The sequence below is a fragment of the Pogoniulus pusillus genome, chromosome 3, assembly GCF_015220805.1.
Source record: "Pogoniulus pusillus isolate bPogPus1 chromosome 3, bPogPus1.pri, whole genome shotgun sequence".
Classification (NCBI taxonomy): domain Eukaryota; kingdom Metazoa; phylum Chordata; class Aves; order Piciformes; family Lybiidae; genus Pogoniulus; species Pogoniulus pusillus.
Genome location: NC_087266.1, coordinates 25,177,143 through 25,199,483, shown reverse-complemented (window position 1 = coordinate 25,199,483; position 22,341 = coordinate 25,177,143). Strand labels below are relative to the sequence as shown.

The 22,341-nt window shown below is 37.2% G+C and overlaps 1 protein-coding gene across 4 annotated transcripts in view; it reads right to left on the bottom strand.

Annotated features, from left to right (window-relative positions):
* The window catches only part of PDS5B (PDS5 cohesin associated factor B), a 123,042-nt gene that overhangs the window by 26,444 nt on the left and 74,257 nt on the right, over nt 1-22,341 (bottom strand). For all 4 annotated transcript variants that reach the window (XM_064172853.1, XM_064172872.1, XM_064172848.1 and 1 more), the window contains exons 15-24: nt 20,796-20,844; nt 19,233-19,372; nt 19,040-19,155; nt 17,205-17,310; nt 15,755-15,915; nt 15,026-15,149; nt 14,056-14,214; nt 13,208-13,276; nt 10,443-10,579; nt 3,354-3,477 (exon numbers count right to left, since the gene is read on the bottom strand). In XM_064172853.1, coding sequence (XP_064028923.1) covers nt 3,354-3,477; nt 10,443-10,579; nt 13,208-13,276; nt 14,056-14,214; nt 15,026-15,149; nt 15,755-15,915; nt 17,205-17,310; nt 19,040-19,155; nt 19,233-19,372; nt 20,796-20,844 — 1,185 coding nt within the window. The remainder of the gene's footprint in view (nt 1-3,353; nt 3,478-10,442; nt 10,580-13,207; nt 13,277-14,055; nt 14,215-15,025; nt 15,150-15,754; nt 15,916-17,204; nt 17,311-19,039; nt 19,156-19,232; nt 19,373-20,795; nt 20,845-22,341) is intronic.

Below are 22,341 nucleotides of genomic sequence, written 5' to 3'. Positions count from 1 at the left end.
TACTCATTGGTGAATCTCTGTGGACAAAGGAGCCACTACACTCAGGCAAAAAACATACATAGAGCTAAGTTGCAAGCAGTCAGTGCTCTGGTCAGACAACATGCTCTGCCTCGCTGCTCTCAGCTTGGACAACATGTTCTGCTCTGCCTTGTGCTTCAGACCAGCTTAGCCCTGATGTTCTGGGCTTGGAGTACCTGGAAACTTCAGTGCTTCACATTTATCAGAAGGGACATTGCCTAGTGGGACCCTGAGGCAGACCTTGAGGAGCATCATGGAGAAGGGTGAAGAGAAAGCACGCAGTTCCCGCTTTTGGACCACTGCACCCCGACTTTCTGCTGGAAGGACCTGCCTCTGCTGCAAACCACCACCATTCATGGGAACATGCTGAGCAATTCCAACACTGCCACCAAGGAGCCATGGAACTATCACGAAATTCTACTCCACCACCCGGAGTAGAACAGACTTTCTCTAGGGCTCCAGGCCACCTATTTGTAAATGGGGTGTAGCCATTTTGTGGCTAAACCTTTCCCAGTTTTCTGATTCTCCTAAACTACTAATATTGCCCATAAGCATCCTTGGGGAGATTTCCCCAACCGAATTAGAACCCAAATTTAACTAGTTTGTATACAGTTTGTGGGAGGATCTTTTGGAAATAAAAAATAACTACATATTTTATAATTCCTGTCTCATTAATTGCCTCAAGTAATTCAGGGGTATATAAAGAAGATGTCTGAACAGCAAGAGATGTGGTTAGAAAAGACAAAGCTCAGTTAGAATTAAATCTAACCAGGGAGATCAAGGGGAAGAGCAAAAGTTTCTGTAGGTACATTAACAGCAAAAGAAAGACTTAGGAAGGTGTAGGCCCCCTCAGAAAGGCAACAGGACAACGGGTGACAAGCGATGTGGAGAAGGACAAGGTTCTCAATGACTATTTTACCTCATCCTTCACTGACAAGGGCTCCAGCCACTCCCCTCAAATCACAGAAGATAATGGCAGGGGCTGGAAAAAGGAACTGCCTATTGTAAGGGAAGATCAGGTTCATGAACACCTGAAGAATTTGAGAGTGTACAAATTCATGAGATCTGACAAGATACACCCATGGTACTGAGGCAACTGGTGGGTGGGACCAGCACTACTCAATACCTTTATTACTGACAACAGGATGGAGTACATTTCACAGCAAGTTTGTGGATGACATCAAGCAGAGAGGTGCAGCTGACACACTAGAAGGAAAAGATGCCATGCAGAGGGATCTTGGCAGGCCTGAGGAGTGGGCAAATGTGAACCCTTATGAGGTTCAAGAAAGCTAAGTACAAGGTGCTGCACCTCAATCAGGACAATCCCTGGTATCAACATAGGTTGGCGGATGAATGGATCAAGAGCAGCTGTGCAGAAAAGGATCTGGGGACACCGGTAGACGAAAAACAGGATGCAAGCCAACAATGCGTGTTTGCAACCCAGAAAGTCAACTACATCATGGACTGTATCAAAAGTGTGACCAGCAGGTCAAGGAAGGTGACTGTGCCACTCTACTCTTGTGAGGTTTCACCTAAGTAATGTGTTCAGATCTGGAGTACTCAGCACAAGATATGGACCTGTTGGAGTGAGCACCACAAAAACGATCAGAGGACAGGCTGAGAGATGTGGGGTTGTTCAGCCTCGAGAAGAGAAAGCTCTAAGTGACATTATTGGAGCCTTTCAACATGTGAAAAGAGCCTTCTAAGAAAGATAAAGTCTTTTTACCAGGACCTACCTGCAGTAACAGCACAAGAGGCACTGGTTTTAAATTTTCTGTAAGACTGTAGGTTTAGACTGAATCTAAGAATTTTTTACAGCAAGAGTGGTACGATACTGGAGTGGGTTGCCCAGAGAATTTGTTGGAAATGTTTGAGGTCAGGTTGGATGGGGCTTTGTGCAATCTGATCTAGTGGAAGAAATCTTGGCCCATAGCAGGGTGTTAGGAATTAGACGATCTTTAAGTCTCTTCCAACCCAAACTATTCTACGATTCTGTAGTGTGACGTGACCCCAAGTTGTTTACAAATGGTAATGACTTCATTATATTCTTCAAAACTCATCTCTGAAAATTCCATTAAAAAATTGATGAGAGGTAAGTATTAGATCCAAAGATAGGAAGAAAGTGATGACACATCTATTATCAATACTTACAAACAGTTAAGACCAATACAGCTAGAAAATACATAACAAAGTGAGAGGCAGTGATGAAATGGATTGCAAGAAGCTTGCACCTAACATACTGAAAAGAGAGTCAAACAACAAAGGCAGATTCTGGTACAGAAGAACTTCAGTGTTAACAATTACAATTAAAAATGTTTACCAAAAGGAAAATAACTGAAAAAAAACCCAAAACAGATTTTTATCACTGGGAGCAGAAGAAAACATTACATGCAAATGCTATATTGGCAAGGCTAACCTGACATGACATTATCCAGCTAGAGTATCCTTTCAGGAATAAATCTTAACTGTCACTGCAGTAAGTTCCAAATTGTAAAAAAATGTTGAACGTCAGTTTAATACAAAACTAACATTCCCGTTAGGTAGAACTGGAAGAGTGAAAACTACCACCAGTCCTTGCTTTGGCTACAAAGACATGAGTATTAGCCAGTCATAGGAATGAAGGTCTAGAACGGAATATCATTATTACTGCAGGTATTCCCTGGAAGAGATTCCTTTCAGAGGATTTCTTGAGTTTTGTAAAGGTGGGAGAATACCAGCAGTTACACAAGTAACAACAACAGAAGTCCCTCCATGATCATTCTTGGGGTATGAATCAATTTATATAGCATTTGCTGCAAGATGGGAAACCAAAGGACCTCTACTTACAACTTGAAAGTTATTTCTTTTCTGCTACTTTGGGTACACAGGTAGAAATTAAGGATGAAAACTCCAACATACATTTAAGAATTTCTCTTTCTCTTCTAACATTTAAAGTTTATCTTTGCAGAAGTCTGCATTTCAAATCCATTCTACCCAAGTACCAAGAAGTCAAGGTCTATGTTGCCATCACAATCCAACACACTTTATATCATTTCAACTTCTAATCATGTCATATCACAGCTTGCATATCACTTCAAATCAATAATGAATTCATTAGCTTACCAAAATTCTAACACATCATTATTTTAAGTTAGCATTCCTCCACTGGGCAGCCCAGTACTGTAGCTCTAACTTTGACCCAAATTCAGTTTTCAGGATTACACTGCAGAAAAATTCATGTCAAGGATGCTTATTTTGCATAAAATAGTAGTAGAGATATACATGACACACAAAACAAACAACATATACACTCATATACTTGCCAATAACCCACCAGTCCCACCTAATTTCCTTACATTAATGGCTAGTGCACACAGCTGGTACTGTTCTAAGGTGATTATTTCATGGTAGCAAGGCTCTTGTGCCAACTTCACAATAGCATTCCCTGCAGCCAGCCTCAACCGTGACATATCAGGCTTACTGAAAAACAAGCACATGGAACAAAAAGGTTAATTAGTTTTAAAAATTACATACTTAATTTGACTTTACTAAATCCACTGCTGAAAAATAGGTACTTTAAGAAAAAAATAAAGATTCCATTGACTTCGTTGCCCCCACCCTCTTAAATCAACAGCAAAAGTGATTTCAAAACTGTAGCTTCCATGTCACATTTTACAGCCTATTACCACATACCTATTACCTTGCCCCAATTTAGCAATAAAAATATTTCTTGGAACTTCCGAAGTTCCACACAGGTGTGAGAGTTTTAGCTATGCACTGGGCCAGTACAGTCCAAATTTCCCCTCAAAGTCTTCATTTAACCTGCAAGATACTGTTTTTCAGCATGCTGATTTTCCTTCAGCAAAGGACTCCTGCAAAACTATCCCATTTCTAGGCCTTCAAAGTTCCCAGCGTTTTTCTAGCAATGACAGCTCAAAATCCATGCTGCAGGTCAACATAAACTAAGATTAATTAGATATGATGCTAGGTCACAAAGTGATCTGTATTTTTAAGACAACTGCAAGAAGAGCTTCACAAGTGAAAGAACTTTCAACATGCTGAAAGTATCGTTCACCAACCTTGCACTCCCAACTAGCAAAACACTCCAACCAGTTGCTAATTTTCATATCAAAAGATCAGGAATGGACTTTTCTCTAAGCTACAACTGTATTTACAAAGGGTAACAGAATACTAAATGCACATTCACTTAAGCTTTTCAAACTGATATTCACCTGTGTGCATTAATAAACTTAGTTAAGCTTTCACTGTTCTACTTAGAAAATTTCAGTGCAGAGTAGGACTCCTGCCTTTATAACCAAACACACAAGAATTAAGAAATTTTATGCATTTCTCATACAAAACACCAATGAATTCTATTCACAAGTAGTAAGTTCAGCTTTTTCCTTCATAACTCCAAAAATGATCAAATCATATTCTTATTTAAAACAGTAATTAATTTAAGCATGACAAATATTAACTTCTTAATCATCTGCCCTTTACCCTTGAGAAAATATCATATTCTTAAATCCATCATAATGAAAACTGCATAAAGCATTTAATGAATGAAATAAAAAACTATTGCTAAACAGAGAATGAATGGTAAAAATACTTGCTGAAGAGCTTGAATTTTAAGATTCATCTAATCAGGCTTAACACACATGCCACTATTTTATGATAACCATGGTATTAGAAACAAAAAAACAACCAGACAAACCACCAATAGATCACAAGCAACCATGTAACAGGGCAAAAGCTGCACTAACTTTAAAGCAAAGCAAGAAGATTAACATGGCAGTGGCAGCCTCTTAAATGCTAAATTTCACTTGAAATTGCATCTACTGTAATAAGTGAACTCAATAAAGATTCCATTTTTGTATTTCATTGACAACTGAGCAGTAATTATGACATGAGTACAGAGCAACTGTGCCAAAGGAATGGCTAAAACTAAGAACTTTCAGTCTTCCTTAGATGTGGTAGTGAAAATGTTTAATTCTGAAAACTGAATTAAAGGTATTTCACATAAAAGTTGGTCAAATCTTTACAGAGTGTATGTATCACTGAAATACTCACAAACGTGTGTGCATGCTGTGGAAAGGAAGAGAAGGGCAGTGAATATAATTCTTACAGCTGAAGATGAAAATCACATCTCTCTCACTCCCCATTAAGATAATCTTTGAAAAAAATCCTAAGAATTTCTCTTTGATCAAATTACCATAGTCAAAGGCTTTCCGGTCTGCATTATCCCAAAACATACATTTATCAGGGCTGAAATAATAGCCTCTGTATGATATAAATGCAACTTTTGATTTTCAAAACTATTACAAGTAATAGGACAAGGACATCCTTGGTAATATTAGAAGCTCTATGAAAGAGAGAAGAACAACCTGAACATTTGTTTTCTAGAGTGCTGTTACTAGTGATGAAAATCAGATGTTTGAAATGAGAACAAAAGTGCAACCACATGGAAAGATGTTGTCACATGCAAACCACAATCTTAATTAAGGTGATGGGCTGCAAAAGATAACCCAAACATATGCATCTTGGAAACCTAGATGGTGCACAAGCATCTTCTCTCACCTTACAAACTAGCAATTAACAGTTTTAGTTCTAATCCAGAGGGTAAATGCCAATGTCCAATTTTCCAAGCATTTGCCATGTTCCATGGAATAAAGTGTCTTGTGAATATAGCCTCTGAAAATGTAGTATATTGGTGATGCACCAGATCACTTATTGCACAAGCTGTGAAGTTCTAAACTTCTAAGTTTTAAGGTAAATTTTCACTTGGTAATTTACGATTTAAGGGAAAAACAGACAGTATTTCAGAAAAGTCTCAGTTCAGGTTCATATCCAATATCAATATTTCTAGCAACATCTAGTGCTCTCTGATACTGAAATACTCATTTTATGCTTAGTATAGACTCAAATTCAAATCCTACCATGAAAGAAGGCAAAGGTTAACTTTGCTGTTTAACCTAATCACAAACAGAAAATCAGTTGAACTGCAGAACGGTTTAGGGGTTGGAAAGGATCTTAAAGATCATCCAGTCCCAACCCTCATGCCAGAGGTAGGGACACTAGACTGCTCAAGGCTCTGTCCAATATGAACACTTCCAAGGAGTGGCCCATCCACAGTTTCCTGAGGGAACCTGTTCCACCATCACACCACTCTCACCACAAAAAAATTCTTCCTAATATCCAGTCTAAATTTACCCTCTTCCAGCTTAAAGCCATTCTCCCTCATCCCATCACTACAAGTCTTTGCACAAAATCCCTCCCCAGCTTTCTTGCAAATTGCCTCCAGGTATTGCAAGGCCATTATAAGGTCTCCCCAGAGCCTTCTCTTCTCCAGGCAGAGTAGCCTGCAGCCTGACCCCATACCAGAGCTGCTCCAGCCCTCTGATCACCTTCCGGATCCTCCTCTAGACCCACTCTAACAGTTTCATGCCTGTCTTATGCTGGAGGCACCAGAATTGGATGCAGTACTCCAAGTGCTCTCATGACAGCAGAGTGGAGGGGGAGAATCACCTTCCTCAGCCTGCTGGTCATGCTTCTTTTGATGTGGCCCAGGATACAGTTACACACTGCCAGCTCTTATTGAGTTTTTCATCAACTGACACCTGCAAGTCCTTCCCCTTAAGCCTCTCTTCACCCAGCCTGTATTTGTGCTTGGGATTGTCTTGACCCAGGTGAAGGACCTCGCACTTGGCTTTGTTGAACTTCATGAGATGGGCCCACATCTCACACCTGTCCAGGTCCCTCTGGATGGTATCTCTTCCCTCCAGGCATACATCCACAAACTTGCTGACGGTGCACTCAATGCCACTGTACCTATCACTGACAAAGATGTTAAACAGCACTGCTCCCAGCAGTGGCCCCTGAGGGACACCACTTGTCACTGGTTTCCATGTGGACACTGAGCTGCTGACAACAACTGTCTGAGTATAACCATCCAACCAATTCTTTATCCAGTGAGTGGTCCACTCCTCAAGTCCATGTTTCTCCAATTTAGTGGCAGGATGTCATGTAGGACAGCATCAAAACCTTTACAATAATACTGAATTCTAAATTTGTAGGACTGTTTATGACTTACAGAATGAAAAATAAAGACTGTCAAAGTACAGTTGGGATATTGTTTCCTCACTAAACTTAATATTTAAAAGAACCCAACTCTGGTGAATTTAAGCCTACATACACTAACAACTCCCACAAGCAATTTTAAGTCAGCAACCCTACCACTTCAAATTGAAAAGGATGAACAAGAGTAAAGATTTAGTTATTTCTTTTCCAAATGGGACTTTGCCTTCACCTGACACTCTAGGCTGAACTATGCTTTGGAATTTAAAAATTCCCATTCCTTTATCACTGGAAAGTACAATTGTGTAGATTTAAAGAGGCATGGGGACAGTTTTATGGCACTATCAGAACAAAGATACCCTCATCATGTTCTCAAAGGATGAAAAATAAAGGGCAGGAAGCATCAGCGAGATAACAGCAAGCTCCATATAGAACTTATGCCTGAAACATTTGGAGCCTATTTCAGATTTTGAGAGTACCTTTTTAAGCATAGGTGGTCTGGTTCACACAAACACAGACAATAATACGTCCCATCCTTGCAGCTTAGAGCTTTCCCAAAATGCAGTAACTGAGTACACAGAGGAGTCACAACTGGGGAGGACCACAGGAGGTCATCTAGCCCAACCCATCTGCAAAAGCAGGAGCATGTAGGAACCATAGAATGGTTTAGGTTGGAAGGGATCTCAAAGATCAACCAGTTCCAACCCCCCTGCCACAGGGAGGGCCACCAGATAGCTTACTGTTATCTTAGGGGATAGAAACTCTACCACTTATCTGGACAACTTGTGCTAGTGCTCAGTCACTTGCAGTGACAAAGTGTTTTCCTGGGTTCAGACAGAATCCCCTGTATTCCAGTCTGCGCCTATTGCCTCCAGCCTTGACACAGTGCACCAACAGGAAGAACTTGGCTCCATCTTCTTTACTCTGTTTGGGGTGTTGTCTTTCCACTGAGCCTTCTCTTTCCTAGACTGAACATTCCCAGCTCTCTCAGCTTTTTCATCTAAAAAGATGCTCAAAATCCTTTCAACATCTTCATGGCTCTACAGTGTGTTAATTCCAGTACCTTTATGTGTCTCTTGCACTGGGAAGCCCAGGTGTCCAATCAACTCAGAAATAGAGGTGAGGCTGACTGGCCTATAGTTAAGTTCTCTGAGTCCTTCTTCCTGTCTTTTCTGAAGAGAGACATTTGCTTTCCTCCTTTCTTCAGGCACTTCTACCAATCACCACAATCATTGAAAAAGGTAAAGAATGATCTCACAATGACATCTGTCAGCCACCTCAACACACGTAGGTACATCTCATCAATGATCATGGACTTACATGTGTCCAGTATGCTCAAGTATTCCTGTCATGGGTTTAGTTGAAACTGCTGCTGTTATTCATAGCATGCTGAAGTCATGACAGCTTCAAAAATTAAAGTACTGGCCGAAGCAAAGTATTATGGGAGCCTGAAGTTAAGACTGTAACACGAGAGGCTTCCAGTTCCGGTTGCTGGTTCTGGGTTCTTGCTACTTTTGTTTGCTACTTAGAGAAGCTCTTCTGGATTCCTTTGTCAACCCTCACTAGATTCAATACCAGTTGGGCTTTCCTAAATATGTCTCTCTCAAACAGTGTCCCCTGTATTTCTACCACGTTACTCATCCCTACTTTTGCTCTTTGTATACCTCATAGAATAGTATGGATTGGAAGGGACTTTTAAAGATCATCCAGTCCAACCCTCCTATATTGAGCACAGACAATTTTAACCAGGATCAAGGCTGCTCAGACACAGTTCTGAGCAACCTGAATGCTTCCTGAATGCAACCTGAATGACTTTGAATGCTTTCAAGGATGGGGCATCAACCAACATTCTGGATAATCTGTTCCAGTGTTTTGATGCAGCTGAATAAATAAACTGGCTCCATGGGCTGCAAATGCACATTGTTGGCTCATGTCCAGCTCTTCATGCACCAGTACCCTCAAGCCTGAATTGTTTATGCACTGCTGTGTTGCTCTTCTAGCAGAAGAGTGGTTGAAGTCTCCCAAGAGGGCCAAGCCCCTGCAAACAAATTGTTGCTAGCTGTTTATAGGAGGCCTCATCTATTTCCTCTTCCTGGTCAGGCAGCTTGCATTGGGTATGCACTGCAATGTCACCCATACCAGTCTGTTTTTTAATAAACTCTCAGTTGGCTCATCATTTATCCCTAGGATGAGCTCCAGGCTCTGGTGTTGAAGAGCTGCATTTAACACAGAGCTACCTCATGTCACTGCAGATTTTTCACTCCCCTGAAAGTTCTGGCCTTCCATTAACTTTAATAATGGAAACCAACCACATTATTACATGCAGTTTCTTTTATCATTTATAGTTTTGAGTATGGATAGTGGGAGAACTAAATTTCTAAAACATGAGCAGTAAGGAATCATCACTCCAAGCATGAAAACACACAGGACCTACAGCACTAATTTGTTCTAACTGCTGGATAAGACAATGATATGCTGAGCAGTTACACTGAAAAGCTAAATTATTGCCACTAAACTCTCTAGTAACTGCCATAAATAGTCATAGTAGAGAATTTTAAAGTAGTAAACACTTATATGCAAAGAAACTGAAGAAAGACTACACAGTAGCTACAAAACTAACATACTAGACAATTCTCAGTTTGCAATTTTGCACATACAAAATAGGTTCTAGCCACATAATCACTGTATAACTATAAATTTATTCCTAAAGTTAAGATCTTTTTACTTATACTGGCACAATCCACTCATGCCCTTAATAGGTTTTGTAGACATAAATTTTCAATGTTTGACAAGCAGTAGCAGCTGACGACTTCTTACTTCTACTGCAGAGGATTAAGATAATATACAGAAAACCAAATAAGTTGTCTAACAATCACATAAAAGGTAAATTATTTACTGAGATTTAGTCCTCTCTACACATTTCCCTTTTCCCTTCACTCTTAGAGGCCTCAAGGGATTAAAGTCTGCCTTCAAGCAGAACTGTCTTATATACTACCTATTCCCACCTGCTTTACTGCAACATGCTGTTATTTTTTATTTGAAAGTCTGCCTTTGGCCTTTGACATGCACGACAATTGGTACAGGGATAACGAGTGGCATAAAAAAAAAAGTAAAACCAATTTTCAAATGGGGAGTAGGATGTTACAGTTTTTTCTTATAAGTAATGGCTCTCTGAAGAAAGATAAAACAAAGAAGATAAAGCCATTGGAATACAGCTGCAGACTCAGCAAACTTATAAGAAATCAAACCAAGGTTAAAATAAGATGCATAATTTGTTAAGCAGTCTAACAGAATAGTTTAAGTACTACTTTGTCCAAAACCCTCCCCACCGCAGTATCACAGACATCAAAACATTACCATCTGTTACATACCTAATTTTTCCCTGTTCTGTTAAATCTCCATCACTGTGTAATATTGTTGTCAGTAACCTCAGAGTGGAAGTTCCCGACTTGCTGTGGTTGTTCTTCATTCCTAGCAACCATCGAACCATCATCTTGATGGCCTGAATCTGAGAAAAAAAAGTATGAAGTCCAGTCACACCTTGTAGCATCTCATTTCTTAAATAATTCTTATCTTCATAAGATACACAGTATGGTCCCTAGTGTCTTCCGCTGCTATGAACAGCAGCCTGTCAAAGCTCCAAAACATCACTTCAATACTGAAAGAAACCAGACTCATTCTCACTAGCCAACAACTTTTCACTGAAAATCTGAAGTATTTATTATAGCAAATAAAAAGTGCACAATGTTTAGTTACAGTGTGAACTGTTTCTTCTACTAAGCAATCACATATTTTGTCCTGTGAAAACATTACCCTAACTGAGCTTATATCCATTAAACACTGCAGAATAGGCAAAAGAATTTATACTTAAGAAAATGCTACTGGATGAAAAAGTAGAACATATTTTCATCTTACTATATTCCTACAATTTCTGTGTTTAAACAATCCCTGTACGTTCCTTATTTATATATTAAATATTTGAGTTCAATTTAAGATCTACAAATCAAAAAAAAAAAACATGTTATGGACATTTTTACTCTTCAGAGCATTAACATACAATAAGATAACTTGTCTTATTTCTTTCATAGCTGTTTAAAGAAAAACCCCAAAGTCTGTTACTTAGGATAACTTCTTTTGTGCTGATAGAAATAAAGTCTTTTGTGGCAAGCTTCTAAAAGTATCCAGCACCTATCACAAAATGCTGAATAATTTCACATTTATCCAGTGAAAATAAAGAATTAATTTGGAGATAGTTATAGAATTCGAATCCCTTTGTCCTTTAATTTTCCATATATGTAAGAGCAGAGACAATAAAGAAACTGAAACAGGAGCATGCTCATACTGCAAAATGAAAATGCTCATCTGAGCCACACAGATATCCTTGGAAAAAAAACCCAACCAAAACACCAAACTATGAAGTTCAAAACACAACCCCCAAAAACTGCAGAAGAACTGAAATACTTTTTGTAAACAGAAGCTTTTTGTAAGCAGTTCTAGTAATTTTTATATAAACATTCACACTATCACCACATAAAATTAATTGTACAGTTGATCCATGCAACAAACTGATCACAAGGGTTTCTTCAGATATAATTTCTGGGGCTGTCATCTACACATGACTTGACACTTTAGTACTGTAGCCCATTTACTCCACTTACAGAATTCTAATTCTATTTGGTACAGCAGCAAGATGTGGGACGTCTGTTACTCAAGAACTCAAAATGCAAATATTTTTTGATCCACAGACTCTAAATTCTTGCCCTAGCTTTCAAAGGGTCTTCCACTCAAACAGATGGAAGTATCTACCATAAGCTTTTAACAGAAATAAAAATACAACAAAAACATAACAGCAAATGATCTTCTGACAAGTTTACCAATCCTGTTTTTTTCATGCCATAAGCAGTACCTGTGCCTCCCAACATGCTAGATCTTCTTGGTCTCTAAGCACCTGATGTATTTGGCCATGGAACGACCAAATGCTATTTTGTGGCCCAACATCTTGTCACCTCCTCAGTAATTTCAAATTCTAACTGTTGCTTCTTTCCTTCCCCTCCACATTTCCTTTCTCCCAATTTTACTGTCTGAATCTACTTTGGCCTTCCTTTCATGTAGGAAGTCCTAATCCTAACTCATTCAAAATTTTCCTGGCTCCATCATGTTCTTAATTTGCTTGTTGGTAAAACTGATGTTGTGACGACATTCTATCAATCCTTCATAATTAAGCATTGCCATGAAACTAGTAAAGGACATGGAAGATTTCTGAAGACTTAAACAATTATGAAAGGAGTTTGCACAGCCCCTAATTTTTTTCCTTCATAGCTACATAGGATAATTATCAAAGGATAATTCCAGTCAAAGGGAGTGACAGGAGGTCTCCAGTCAAATCTCCTGTCCAATCTCCGGCTCATCTATGAATTTGCACAGGTCTCAGTTTTATCCACTATTGTATTGAAAGCCTCCAAGAATGGGGACTGCACAGGATGCCTTGGCAGCCTGCAGCCTCTAGAAAGCTGTTCCATTGCCTGACTATTCTCAGGATTTTCCTCATAATGCCATCTGAACCTCTTGTTTTTCTCTAACATACATCATAAGTAGAGAAAAGCAAAATCATTTAAGGAAACTGACAAATCCAAACCATTTTTTTTCTTTAATCCAAAACTTTTGTTATTCTATGCTTTATTCCAAAGCACAGAAAGTTTCTGGAATGTCCTCAAAGGGCAAAAGGAAAAACGAAAACTTTGAAGTCTTTATGGTATCTAAATTCTATGTTGAACAGAAGGGAAAAAATAATTTTACTTCAGCTGTGACAGTATTTGAAATATCCAGGTGTTGCACACAAACCTAAGCCCCAAAAGACTGTAATAAACATTTATAAAATATATGTAAATTTATTTATAAAAGCAAAAAGAAGTTGGGAGTTCCCAAGAGCAAATTCTTCTCTTCTAGCAATCAAAAAAAAAAAAGAGTACACTGATAGGATCCTCAATTTAAAACTTGCCACTTCTCTTTCACTTTTAGAAAGGTGACAAGGAAGCAGAGGAAAGCAGTTGACAACTTTAATAAAGTTAATTAAGTATTTTGATTTTTTAATGTATTATACTACATTTTTCTAGAATTGTATGTAAGTGCTACTTACTTTAACAAGAGTTTCAGGAGATACTTCTTCATCAGGGACCCAAAGTTTTGTTGTCTTCTTTCCTGGAAGCTAAACCAAATGTTACATTGTTACAATACTGTTACTCTTGTGGTGAAACTTGCTGTAATCTCTTAGTTGCTTGCTTCGGAAAATAACACAGCAGCACTCAATGTACCCTTAAGTACATAGAAGTAGCCATTGCAGAAGCAACATACCGTTCTTACTACTCAAGTAACAGCAAACTTAACATAAGTAAAGAGTCTTTTGTTATTGCCACCTAAAAACTATCACTATGGAGTATAGCAGACACGAATTTTGACATAATTTCCAATTTCTATATTCAGTAGATTGGAACATAAAATGAACAGTTTTAGACAGTAAATATTTCCCTAAACAACATCTGACAGTGTCAAAGGTTGATTTTATTTTGTTTTGCCTTTTCATTTGATTATCACTATGAATACAGAAGTACTGGCAAAATTAAAAGAGTCTTCATTTAAACAGTGTAGTTTCAAATGCTTCCTGCTGACTGGAAAAACATAACTTGCTTACTCAAGGAAAGAGACTAGGTCAAGTTAATAGCAATTTTCCCCTTTTTGAACAGAAGGTAAGCCACGAGTGATCAAATGCTGTGCTATACAGCCTGTCACTTTTGTAAAGGCTACCAAATCAGTACTGCCTCCCTTCCTGTCCTGTGGGTTTTCAACAGTTAAACAGTACATGTGGAAATGGAAAGACAGCCATATACAAAAAGTAGAACCAAGAAGCCAAAAGTTTTCACAAGTACTTGCTGAGCATCATACTACAGGAGAAGTAGAACTTCAAAATAAGGTTTTAAAAGCACTTACCCTATCGTTCATTAGCAAATCTTTAACAATAAAAGTGGCAACCAAGGATTTCAAAGGAGCAGCAAACTGATCAGGTGCTAGCATGGCTATATGGCCAATAGTAACCAATGGTGTAATAAGATGTTCAAAATTGCTTGGATCCAGACTTTTATGCAGTGGCTAGAATAAAGGCAACAAATTCACATATTACTGATTTAATTCTGTCTTATTGAATGCAAGGGCATGAGAGTTTTGTGCCAAGTCATACATGTCCATTTCTATTTCAGAAATATGATTTTAAAACAACTATTACCTGCTTAGATTTATAAAGGTGTTCATCAACCCTACATGTCTCTTACAAATCAAATGAGAAATAAAGATGACAGACAAAAAGCTTATCACATCTAGGCAGTTCAAAAAGTGGCAGCTCAAGCAGGACCATGTAGGAAAAACAGACACAAATAATTGTTTTCCTGATGAAGAAGTGGGCATACTGTATCTCAAGAAGGCAATTTCAGTGGTTCAGCCTTCAAGATAAAAAGGTTAATAAGCATTAATTAAAAGGCACATTTGCAGTTATAACTATAAAACTACTTTTAAGTAGCATCTACCATAATTCAGTTTTCCATTATTGCTGTAAGCATGTAAAAACATTGGGTCAGTCCCAAAAGAGGCGAGGAGTTCTGTATGACTCTTCTTTTCCTAAGTAGTTCATGCTTCTAGCAGACTGCTCAATGCTTTGTTTTAATCTATTGTTTGTTATAATACACAACCCTAAACATTGCAGGATACAAAATCACCCTCGGTACCATCTTTTTTAGGCCAAACTGCCAAGGAGAGGGAAAGAAGAAAGGCAGAGAGGGGAAAGAAGAAAGGTGCCCAACCCTATTCTGCATGTGATACAATTTGCCATATAAATTGTCTCCACATCCCTTAGTTGACATTCAATATAGAAGATTAATAAAAATTATCTTAAATATTTTAATTTCACCTCAAATATCTGTGCAAACTGAGTTTCTTTGCTGGAAAATATTGCGTGGATGCAGTGAATAGCATACTTGGCTTGGCGAGGTGGTCCCTTTTTCGCTTTATGATGCAACACTGGAAGCAAAGCACTACAAGAAAATGGAACAAAACCAAAAAAGGGGCTAAGTAATTTTTCACAAGATTGAAAATGTTCCAAAACATCAAACTAGCGAAAAAGTACAGGTATACATAGAACACAACACATCTGCAGAAGTGCCAATTGTCCTGGTTTTGACTATTTCTTCAAAGAAAATGAAAAGGGTTATTTACATGGTCTGCAATTAAAATGCCCCAGGTTTTGGTTGAGAAAATTTCATTTAGTAAAACAAATATTTTATCTGCATAACTTACTACATGCTCTTTTGGAAATACCTTTGCCTACACTTGCCCATTGAATTCCAAATGTTTTTACATTTACATATATTTAAATAAGGAAAAATGCAAGCCATTCTGAAGAGCAAAGATAAAAAAATGTAATAGTATCAGTAACATATCAGCTGTCATTACCTTGAATGTCTTCATTTCCCTTCCATTCTTCAAAAAAGGACTTTTCTGAAGTCATTAAAAATCCTTATCTTCTTTTACCAGAAATAGTACCTTTTTTTTCCAAAGAATGCAGGATAATGCAATAGCATGCACAAAGAACAAGAACTTACAAAATCCCATGTAGTAAAGAACACTACTCAGTACTTACGATCTTATGTGAGGAAAGTCTTCTTCAATTTTGCTTCCTGTATTTTTGAAAATTTGTAATGCAGCTTCTGCCACTTTTTCATCATCCATTTTCAAGCAAGCCAGGAGAGATTCAAAAGTTTCAGCTGAATGAAATGAGATAGGGTGTGTAAATGAAAGTACCTGCCAAAATAAGATGAAAGCCAGGTTAGTATTTTCCAAATGTCCATTATACAGAATTTGCCAATGCCATACTGGAATATATATAATATTCTGCTTCCATTAGTTACATGACCCACTTTTAAAAAAATATCTCCTAAACTTCTCTGTCTATATGTGATCTCATTAGCTTTAACTTATTTCTCCAGTCCTGATTTCTTCTCCTGTTAGTGTGACTACATACTTCCCAGTGGCTACAACTAAACAAGCAAGTATTGAGTTACAGTAGAAGCAATTCTTAGGAGAAACACAACTTATGCTGAGGAAGCAACACTCACATTTCAGGGATTTTAGTTTGGAGTTATTTCTAGACCAACTGAACCAACTTCAACCACTGCAACATAACATGGGTTTCTGAAGCCCCTCTGATAATACAGTTTCTCTAAGAAGAGTCCAGTTTGTGTGTTTCCCAACTTCATACTTGTATTCCAAGTGGAATAACTGATTGTGCTCTAAAGTTCCTGCTTCTAAAATAAAAGTACAGATATACACAATATGGTCTCTAGTTCCTCAAGCTTCACAAAGACTAGACACTGTATTTATCCTTTAGACCTTGTACTCTGCTTTCAAACATGATAAGTCATACCATGCTAAAAACAAAGTTCAAAAAATCCTTATTTAATCCTCCCTGAAAGTTTGTCTTCTCTCCATTTTTAAATGGCTATTAGCCTTTTGTCTAATATTCTGACCTACGGCAAAGAGACAATCCTCAAAATCCATACACAGTTTTTTGTTTCCACCATTACCTTCCTCCCCACTACATTATATGACATTCCCTTTTCTGGATTCTTGACACTTGTCATGTCTGGATTCTTCTCATGATGTACAGACCACTTTCTTCAGAGCAGTCTTACTCCATTTCCTTAAATGTGCATTGCCAGCTCATATGAATATGCAAGTAATGACCTGGAAGACTTCTTTCAAATATATAGTTCTTCATGACATGATTCATTCTTGCTCCACTTCATTTTTGTGCCACTGGCTTTTTGAGTTTTTATTTAAACATGTACATCTGGCCAGAGAGCAGCATGCTTTCAGAAGAGCCTACCAGGCCCTTAATTAAGATATTCTGAAAACTTCAGCATGGGAGTGACACATAAGATGAGCACAGAGAATAAAAATCAACCCAGTATTTTTCCAGATAGTCAGCATGTGTTTATGATTACAGATACTGAGTGTGTATTAAACATTTATTTTAATAAAGTTCCTTCAGAAAGTTTCACATGTTCACTGACCACCAGGAGAATACTTGCCTTAAGCAATTCAAGACCTGCTCTGATTGCCTGGTCAGTAGGTACACCCTCATCTTCATCATCAGCTGTTCCATCTATAGACTTGTTTACTTGCTTGATAAGGGCACTGAAGAGGAAAATAAAACATGGCATTATATTTACTGCAATTCCATCATATAAGATTAAACTTATCAAAATAGTCACATTAAAAGAACTCATTTAAAGCATTAAACAAACTTGTTATAAAACCAGTATGCCAACTATATTTGTAAATTAGATGCTCTCATGTCCTATTTAAACCAAAGCCATTAATAAAAAAACCCTGTTTATATATCATGGAGTAAGAATTGTATACAAACTACTCTGGAAGGATGCCCAAACCAAGCAAATATGAGCATTACATGTAATGAATTCAAGTAAGAATTATGGGGAGGTTAATAGCTGGTATACTTTCTTAATAACTGATGGAAAATACTTGTTTACTTTGTTTAGCCTACAACCAAGAAGAAAAAAATGCTGTGCTAAGAATTGATGAAAAAAATCTAAGCCCTAGCTCCTGTACATTTCACCTGTACATTTGTGCTTTTCTCACACTGTACCCTAGGACAGAAAACGGTGATTACCCAAATGATCCTACTCCTGACTGGTGTAGCAGCTTCCCTATCAAGAATTGAACAGTATTAGGAATATTCCTTCAGTACATCCTGTAAATTATATTTATAGTCACCTTACCGCCCACAAAACCAAACCCCAAAAAACCCACCAAACCAGACCACCACAGCCCTCAAAAAATAAATCAAACAAACCAAAACAGTACAGAAGAAAAAAAACAAACCATCACCATAACAAAAACATCTCACATCACCAAAAATCAATTTTAAAGACACAACAAGCAGTAAACACAGAGGACCTCCTAGTTAGAATTTGAGGCCTTTTTTCCTGGGTTTTTCCTAACTGGGTGAAAATGATCATCTATTAAAAATAAACCAAACAGTTGGGAGTCTCAAACATGAAGAAGTTTAGTGAAATTTAACAAAGATAGAAGACAAATTCTGTGGCCAAAGCAAGCATGTGTTCCTTTTACTATAGTTGTAGGGGGAACTAGAGTTTTTTTTTTCAGCTTTTTTGCTTAACTGTGAAATAAATATTACTAGAGTCACATGTAAATATTACTTGAAATACACATACATATTGTATTTAGTTCAAGATTTGAAAGACTTTTAAATGAAAGCTCAATGTCTTCATTAGTTTGCATATGCGACAGTCAGAAACTGAAAAGCTCAAGTACTTCAAAGTCAATTTCTACAGCTGTAATTAACAAGTAAGAATGCACAGGTATTTAGAAGTAGCTGTCTCTAATAAGGTAAACACAGATGTAAAAAAAAAAATCATTTCAGCAATTATTTTTTCCCCTTCCACGACTCATTTAAGTGAAAGGAAATTACTCTTCCTTAAATTCTTGATGCTTCATGACCATAATCTTTACTTCCTCAGTTAAATTACTGTTTATGTCACTATGAACTAATATTCTAGATGGAAAGTTTCAGCAAATAGCCATAGAAAGACAATTTCATTTGAAGTCAGTCACTGACAAACCAAACTGCCCATCAGCAACTGATCTATTTTTACTGATAGTTGTCTTGACCGTGCTGAATGACAACTCAATAGTTTCTGTGGCTACACTGAAGGAGGACACAAAACCCCTAAGCAAGGGGAAACAGAAGAAAACACTGCAAGTCACCAGGCCTTAAATTGCATCCACCCATTCCATTACTGCTTGTGTTTAAAGGTGAAAAAAGAAACATCAATTTCAAACCCTGTGACCTATAGCTGACAATACACACATACAAAGATACCTGATGGATTCAGTATCAATGTGCACAGGAGCAATTCTCTCAAGAAGAAATTTTATCATTTCCAGAAAAGGATTTGTGGGTTGCTTTGGATTGCCCAACTTCTTTGTTATTTCCCTCTGCAACAGAAGTTTTAATTACAATTATAATAAATTCATTTCTGAAAACATTTACACATTTAAATAGTAATTCTTACCACACATCCTTCAGCTTGTTTGCAAGAACATGTTGGGCTAACAAGTGTCTCTAACTGACTTCTTATTTTTTCATCATCTTCTAGAACTTGTGTGAACTTTTTCATGAAATCTTGAGCTTTTCCAGGATCAGGAAGGTTTCCTTTAAATAAGCAAAAGAATTCACTCTTTATGTCTATCAGATTTATAGATTAAACAAGCTTAAAATGTCACACCAAGAATGTTTCTACATATGTTTAAGTGAATCAAGAAGGGCTGGGGGAAGAAAAGGACCACAAAAGACCTTAAGATGTGTAGATATATCTGTGAGGACATGAATTTCTAGAAGTTTGTGTACCCACAGAACTCCTGTAACTATTTGCTTCCCTTGTGCTTCACACTCATTTGTCAGCAAGACTAGTTGTTCTTATTAATACCAACAGCTGAACTTGACCTCAGAATGCAAAGCCTATACCTCACAGAAGAATACATTCTATATTGGAGATCATCTGATATGACAAGCATGAAAAACATCAAAAGGAGAGTTTTGCTCCACTAAACATAAGCTTTCAAACATCTTGCAACATTTTTAGGAAAGCTTTTAAAATGCAATTGTTAAACTACATGTTAATTTCACATTTACATTTTATATAACAGCCAAAAAATTATTGGCAAAATGTTAATATATTATTTAAGGTATTGCCTTTTCTTTTGGTACAGTAGGTGTTAAGCAAAGTTGGCACAGAAAACAATAAAGAACTACAGGGCAGTTAGTTCAAAACAAGTTCTACTAAGTATTTTTTTTGCTGTACTGCTTATTAAAAAAAGGCAACTGAAAACTAGAAGAATGAAAATTACCATCTGATATATATGACAAGAAAAAAAAAGAATGATTTGGAATATGGCCAAGCAAGCATCAAGATTTGTTTTTTTCAAAATGCATGAGCCTTGAGTAGCATATATTTGTCGGAACATCTGGCCATTTTTCTTGGAAAAAAAATCTCAATTTGAAAACAAGATTTCTGAATCATAAAGCAAGTTGTTTGTTTGTTTGTTCATTCTCATTGGTTTTAGTGCTATTGGCATTGTGGACTAGGAAGAAATAGGAAGCACTGCTCTGAGGTTGGTGGTTTTAACTTTGCCTAGAGTTTGGGTTACACAGAAGTTCCTCCATTTCCACAGTGCTTTCACTACTACTGAAACCCAAAGTGTTGAATACTCCCAACAACGCTTACAGTACTCACACCTCAAAGACAGGTACATTAGCAGATAGTTTAGTAGGTCAGGTAACATCTTGCAGTATATATTCTATGATAAATGCTGAAGCAGACACTAACACTTTAGATGATCTAGATTTTTGAATCTGTACACAACCAATGCAGCCAAAATGTCATGTTAGGATGAGCTTCATGATTTTTTACAGTAAGGAATAAGCTCTGCTTACGGTAGTTTAATTCCTCACAAGACACACTGTAACATCGTATTTATCATGTTTTGTTATAAATTTTATCTGTTCCAAAACTACTTCTTGTAAGCTGTCTAAAAGCTGCAGATAGAGATCAGAGTAAATACTTCAACTGACTTACGTGTTATAACCATTACTTTTGAGAATATTGCTTTACTGCTGGCATCTGTCTGCAAGTTAAAAGAAAAACCAATTAGGTAGAAATTTCACATGATGTATTTCCACTTAACATTGAGTAAGAAAAACTCTACAAGGCATTCTCAACAAGTCAGCACCCATTTTGCCAACAAAGTGTGAAATCAAACCCACCAAATTCTAGGCAGTTACAGGAAATAAAACACAGATCATACCTACAGTATTACTGTCTCACACATACTTATCTACAACATTTTTATTACTTTTCCATCTACTATGTAACTTATGAACAGCACAAATGGGTTATGTCTGTAGCAACTGTTTTCCATCCACAGCCTCTTTGGTTTTAAATATAAAATGAAGAGCAAGCATTGAAGTCACATCTGTATTATTTTTCAGATATTGCTTCTGATTAGTCTCAGTAGTAGTTGCCACCTTACTGGAAAGAACAAAGCAAGGTCACTAAGAAAACTGCTACCCCTGTTTAGCTGAACAGGGACAGCAGATGATAGCAGCCACAGACCATGACCACAACAGAAAAAAAAATACACCCAGAAATTAAAACAAATCTGCATTTCAAAACATCTTTAAGGCTTAGATTTCAGTAAAACTGTTGCTGATATAAAGCTGTCTACAGCACCTTAAAAGCAAAATCAGTTACACAAAACAATTTTTTAAAATCTTATTTATTTTCTTTCTGTTGGTAATTCTTCTGGTATAGGATTTCATACCGCGCATGCAAAGTCCACCTCAAGAGCTAGTCCTGACTGAATAAATGGAAAAAAGGAAAAAAACAAAACAATAGATTTCACAGACAGGTAAAACCACGTAGCAAGTACATTTTCTTTATGAAACTACATTTCCTAAAAATAAGTAGTTATGTCAATATATCACATACAGCTGGAGGTTGACAAACTATTCCTCAAAACGCTTTTTCCTCACTTTTAGCTGTAACCCACAGACTAGGAAGTTTTTTTGTGGAATTACACCAAAGTTTGAATATTAAGGAATGATAAAGGGAGTCCTTAACTGTACAGTGAAAATAACCCCCAACTTCAGAGAAGTGTTCTAAAGTAGATGAAAGAAGAAGAAACATTTTTTTTTTGTGTAATAAGTTTTGTTAAACTGCTCTGAAATCTTCCTAAGTAAAATGAAAGTGCATGTAAACCCATGAGCTTCCAAACCACAAAGGAAGCAGTGCTTTTGCCACCTGAATTCTGACAGATCAACTTCAGTGATATAACTCAAAGACGGCAATGTAGTTGCCTGCACATAGTTGTAGGCTATAACAGATACAAATTAAATTATTCAGATTTAAATATGAAGACAATCACACTTTATGAGCTTTCACTTGAAAAGTGTTTAAATTTTGAAAGAATAGTATTTAGTCATGTGCTAGTTGAAGCTAGCTAGAGTGTTAGCTTACAGGCTGTGAAAGAGAAGCAATGGTGATGCCTACTTCACTCAGAGGCTTGCTGAGATGTAGAAGAACTAGAGTGTAAATATAGATAATGCAGATGCTCTCTGTCCGG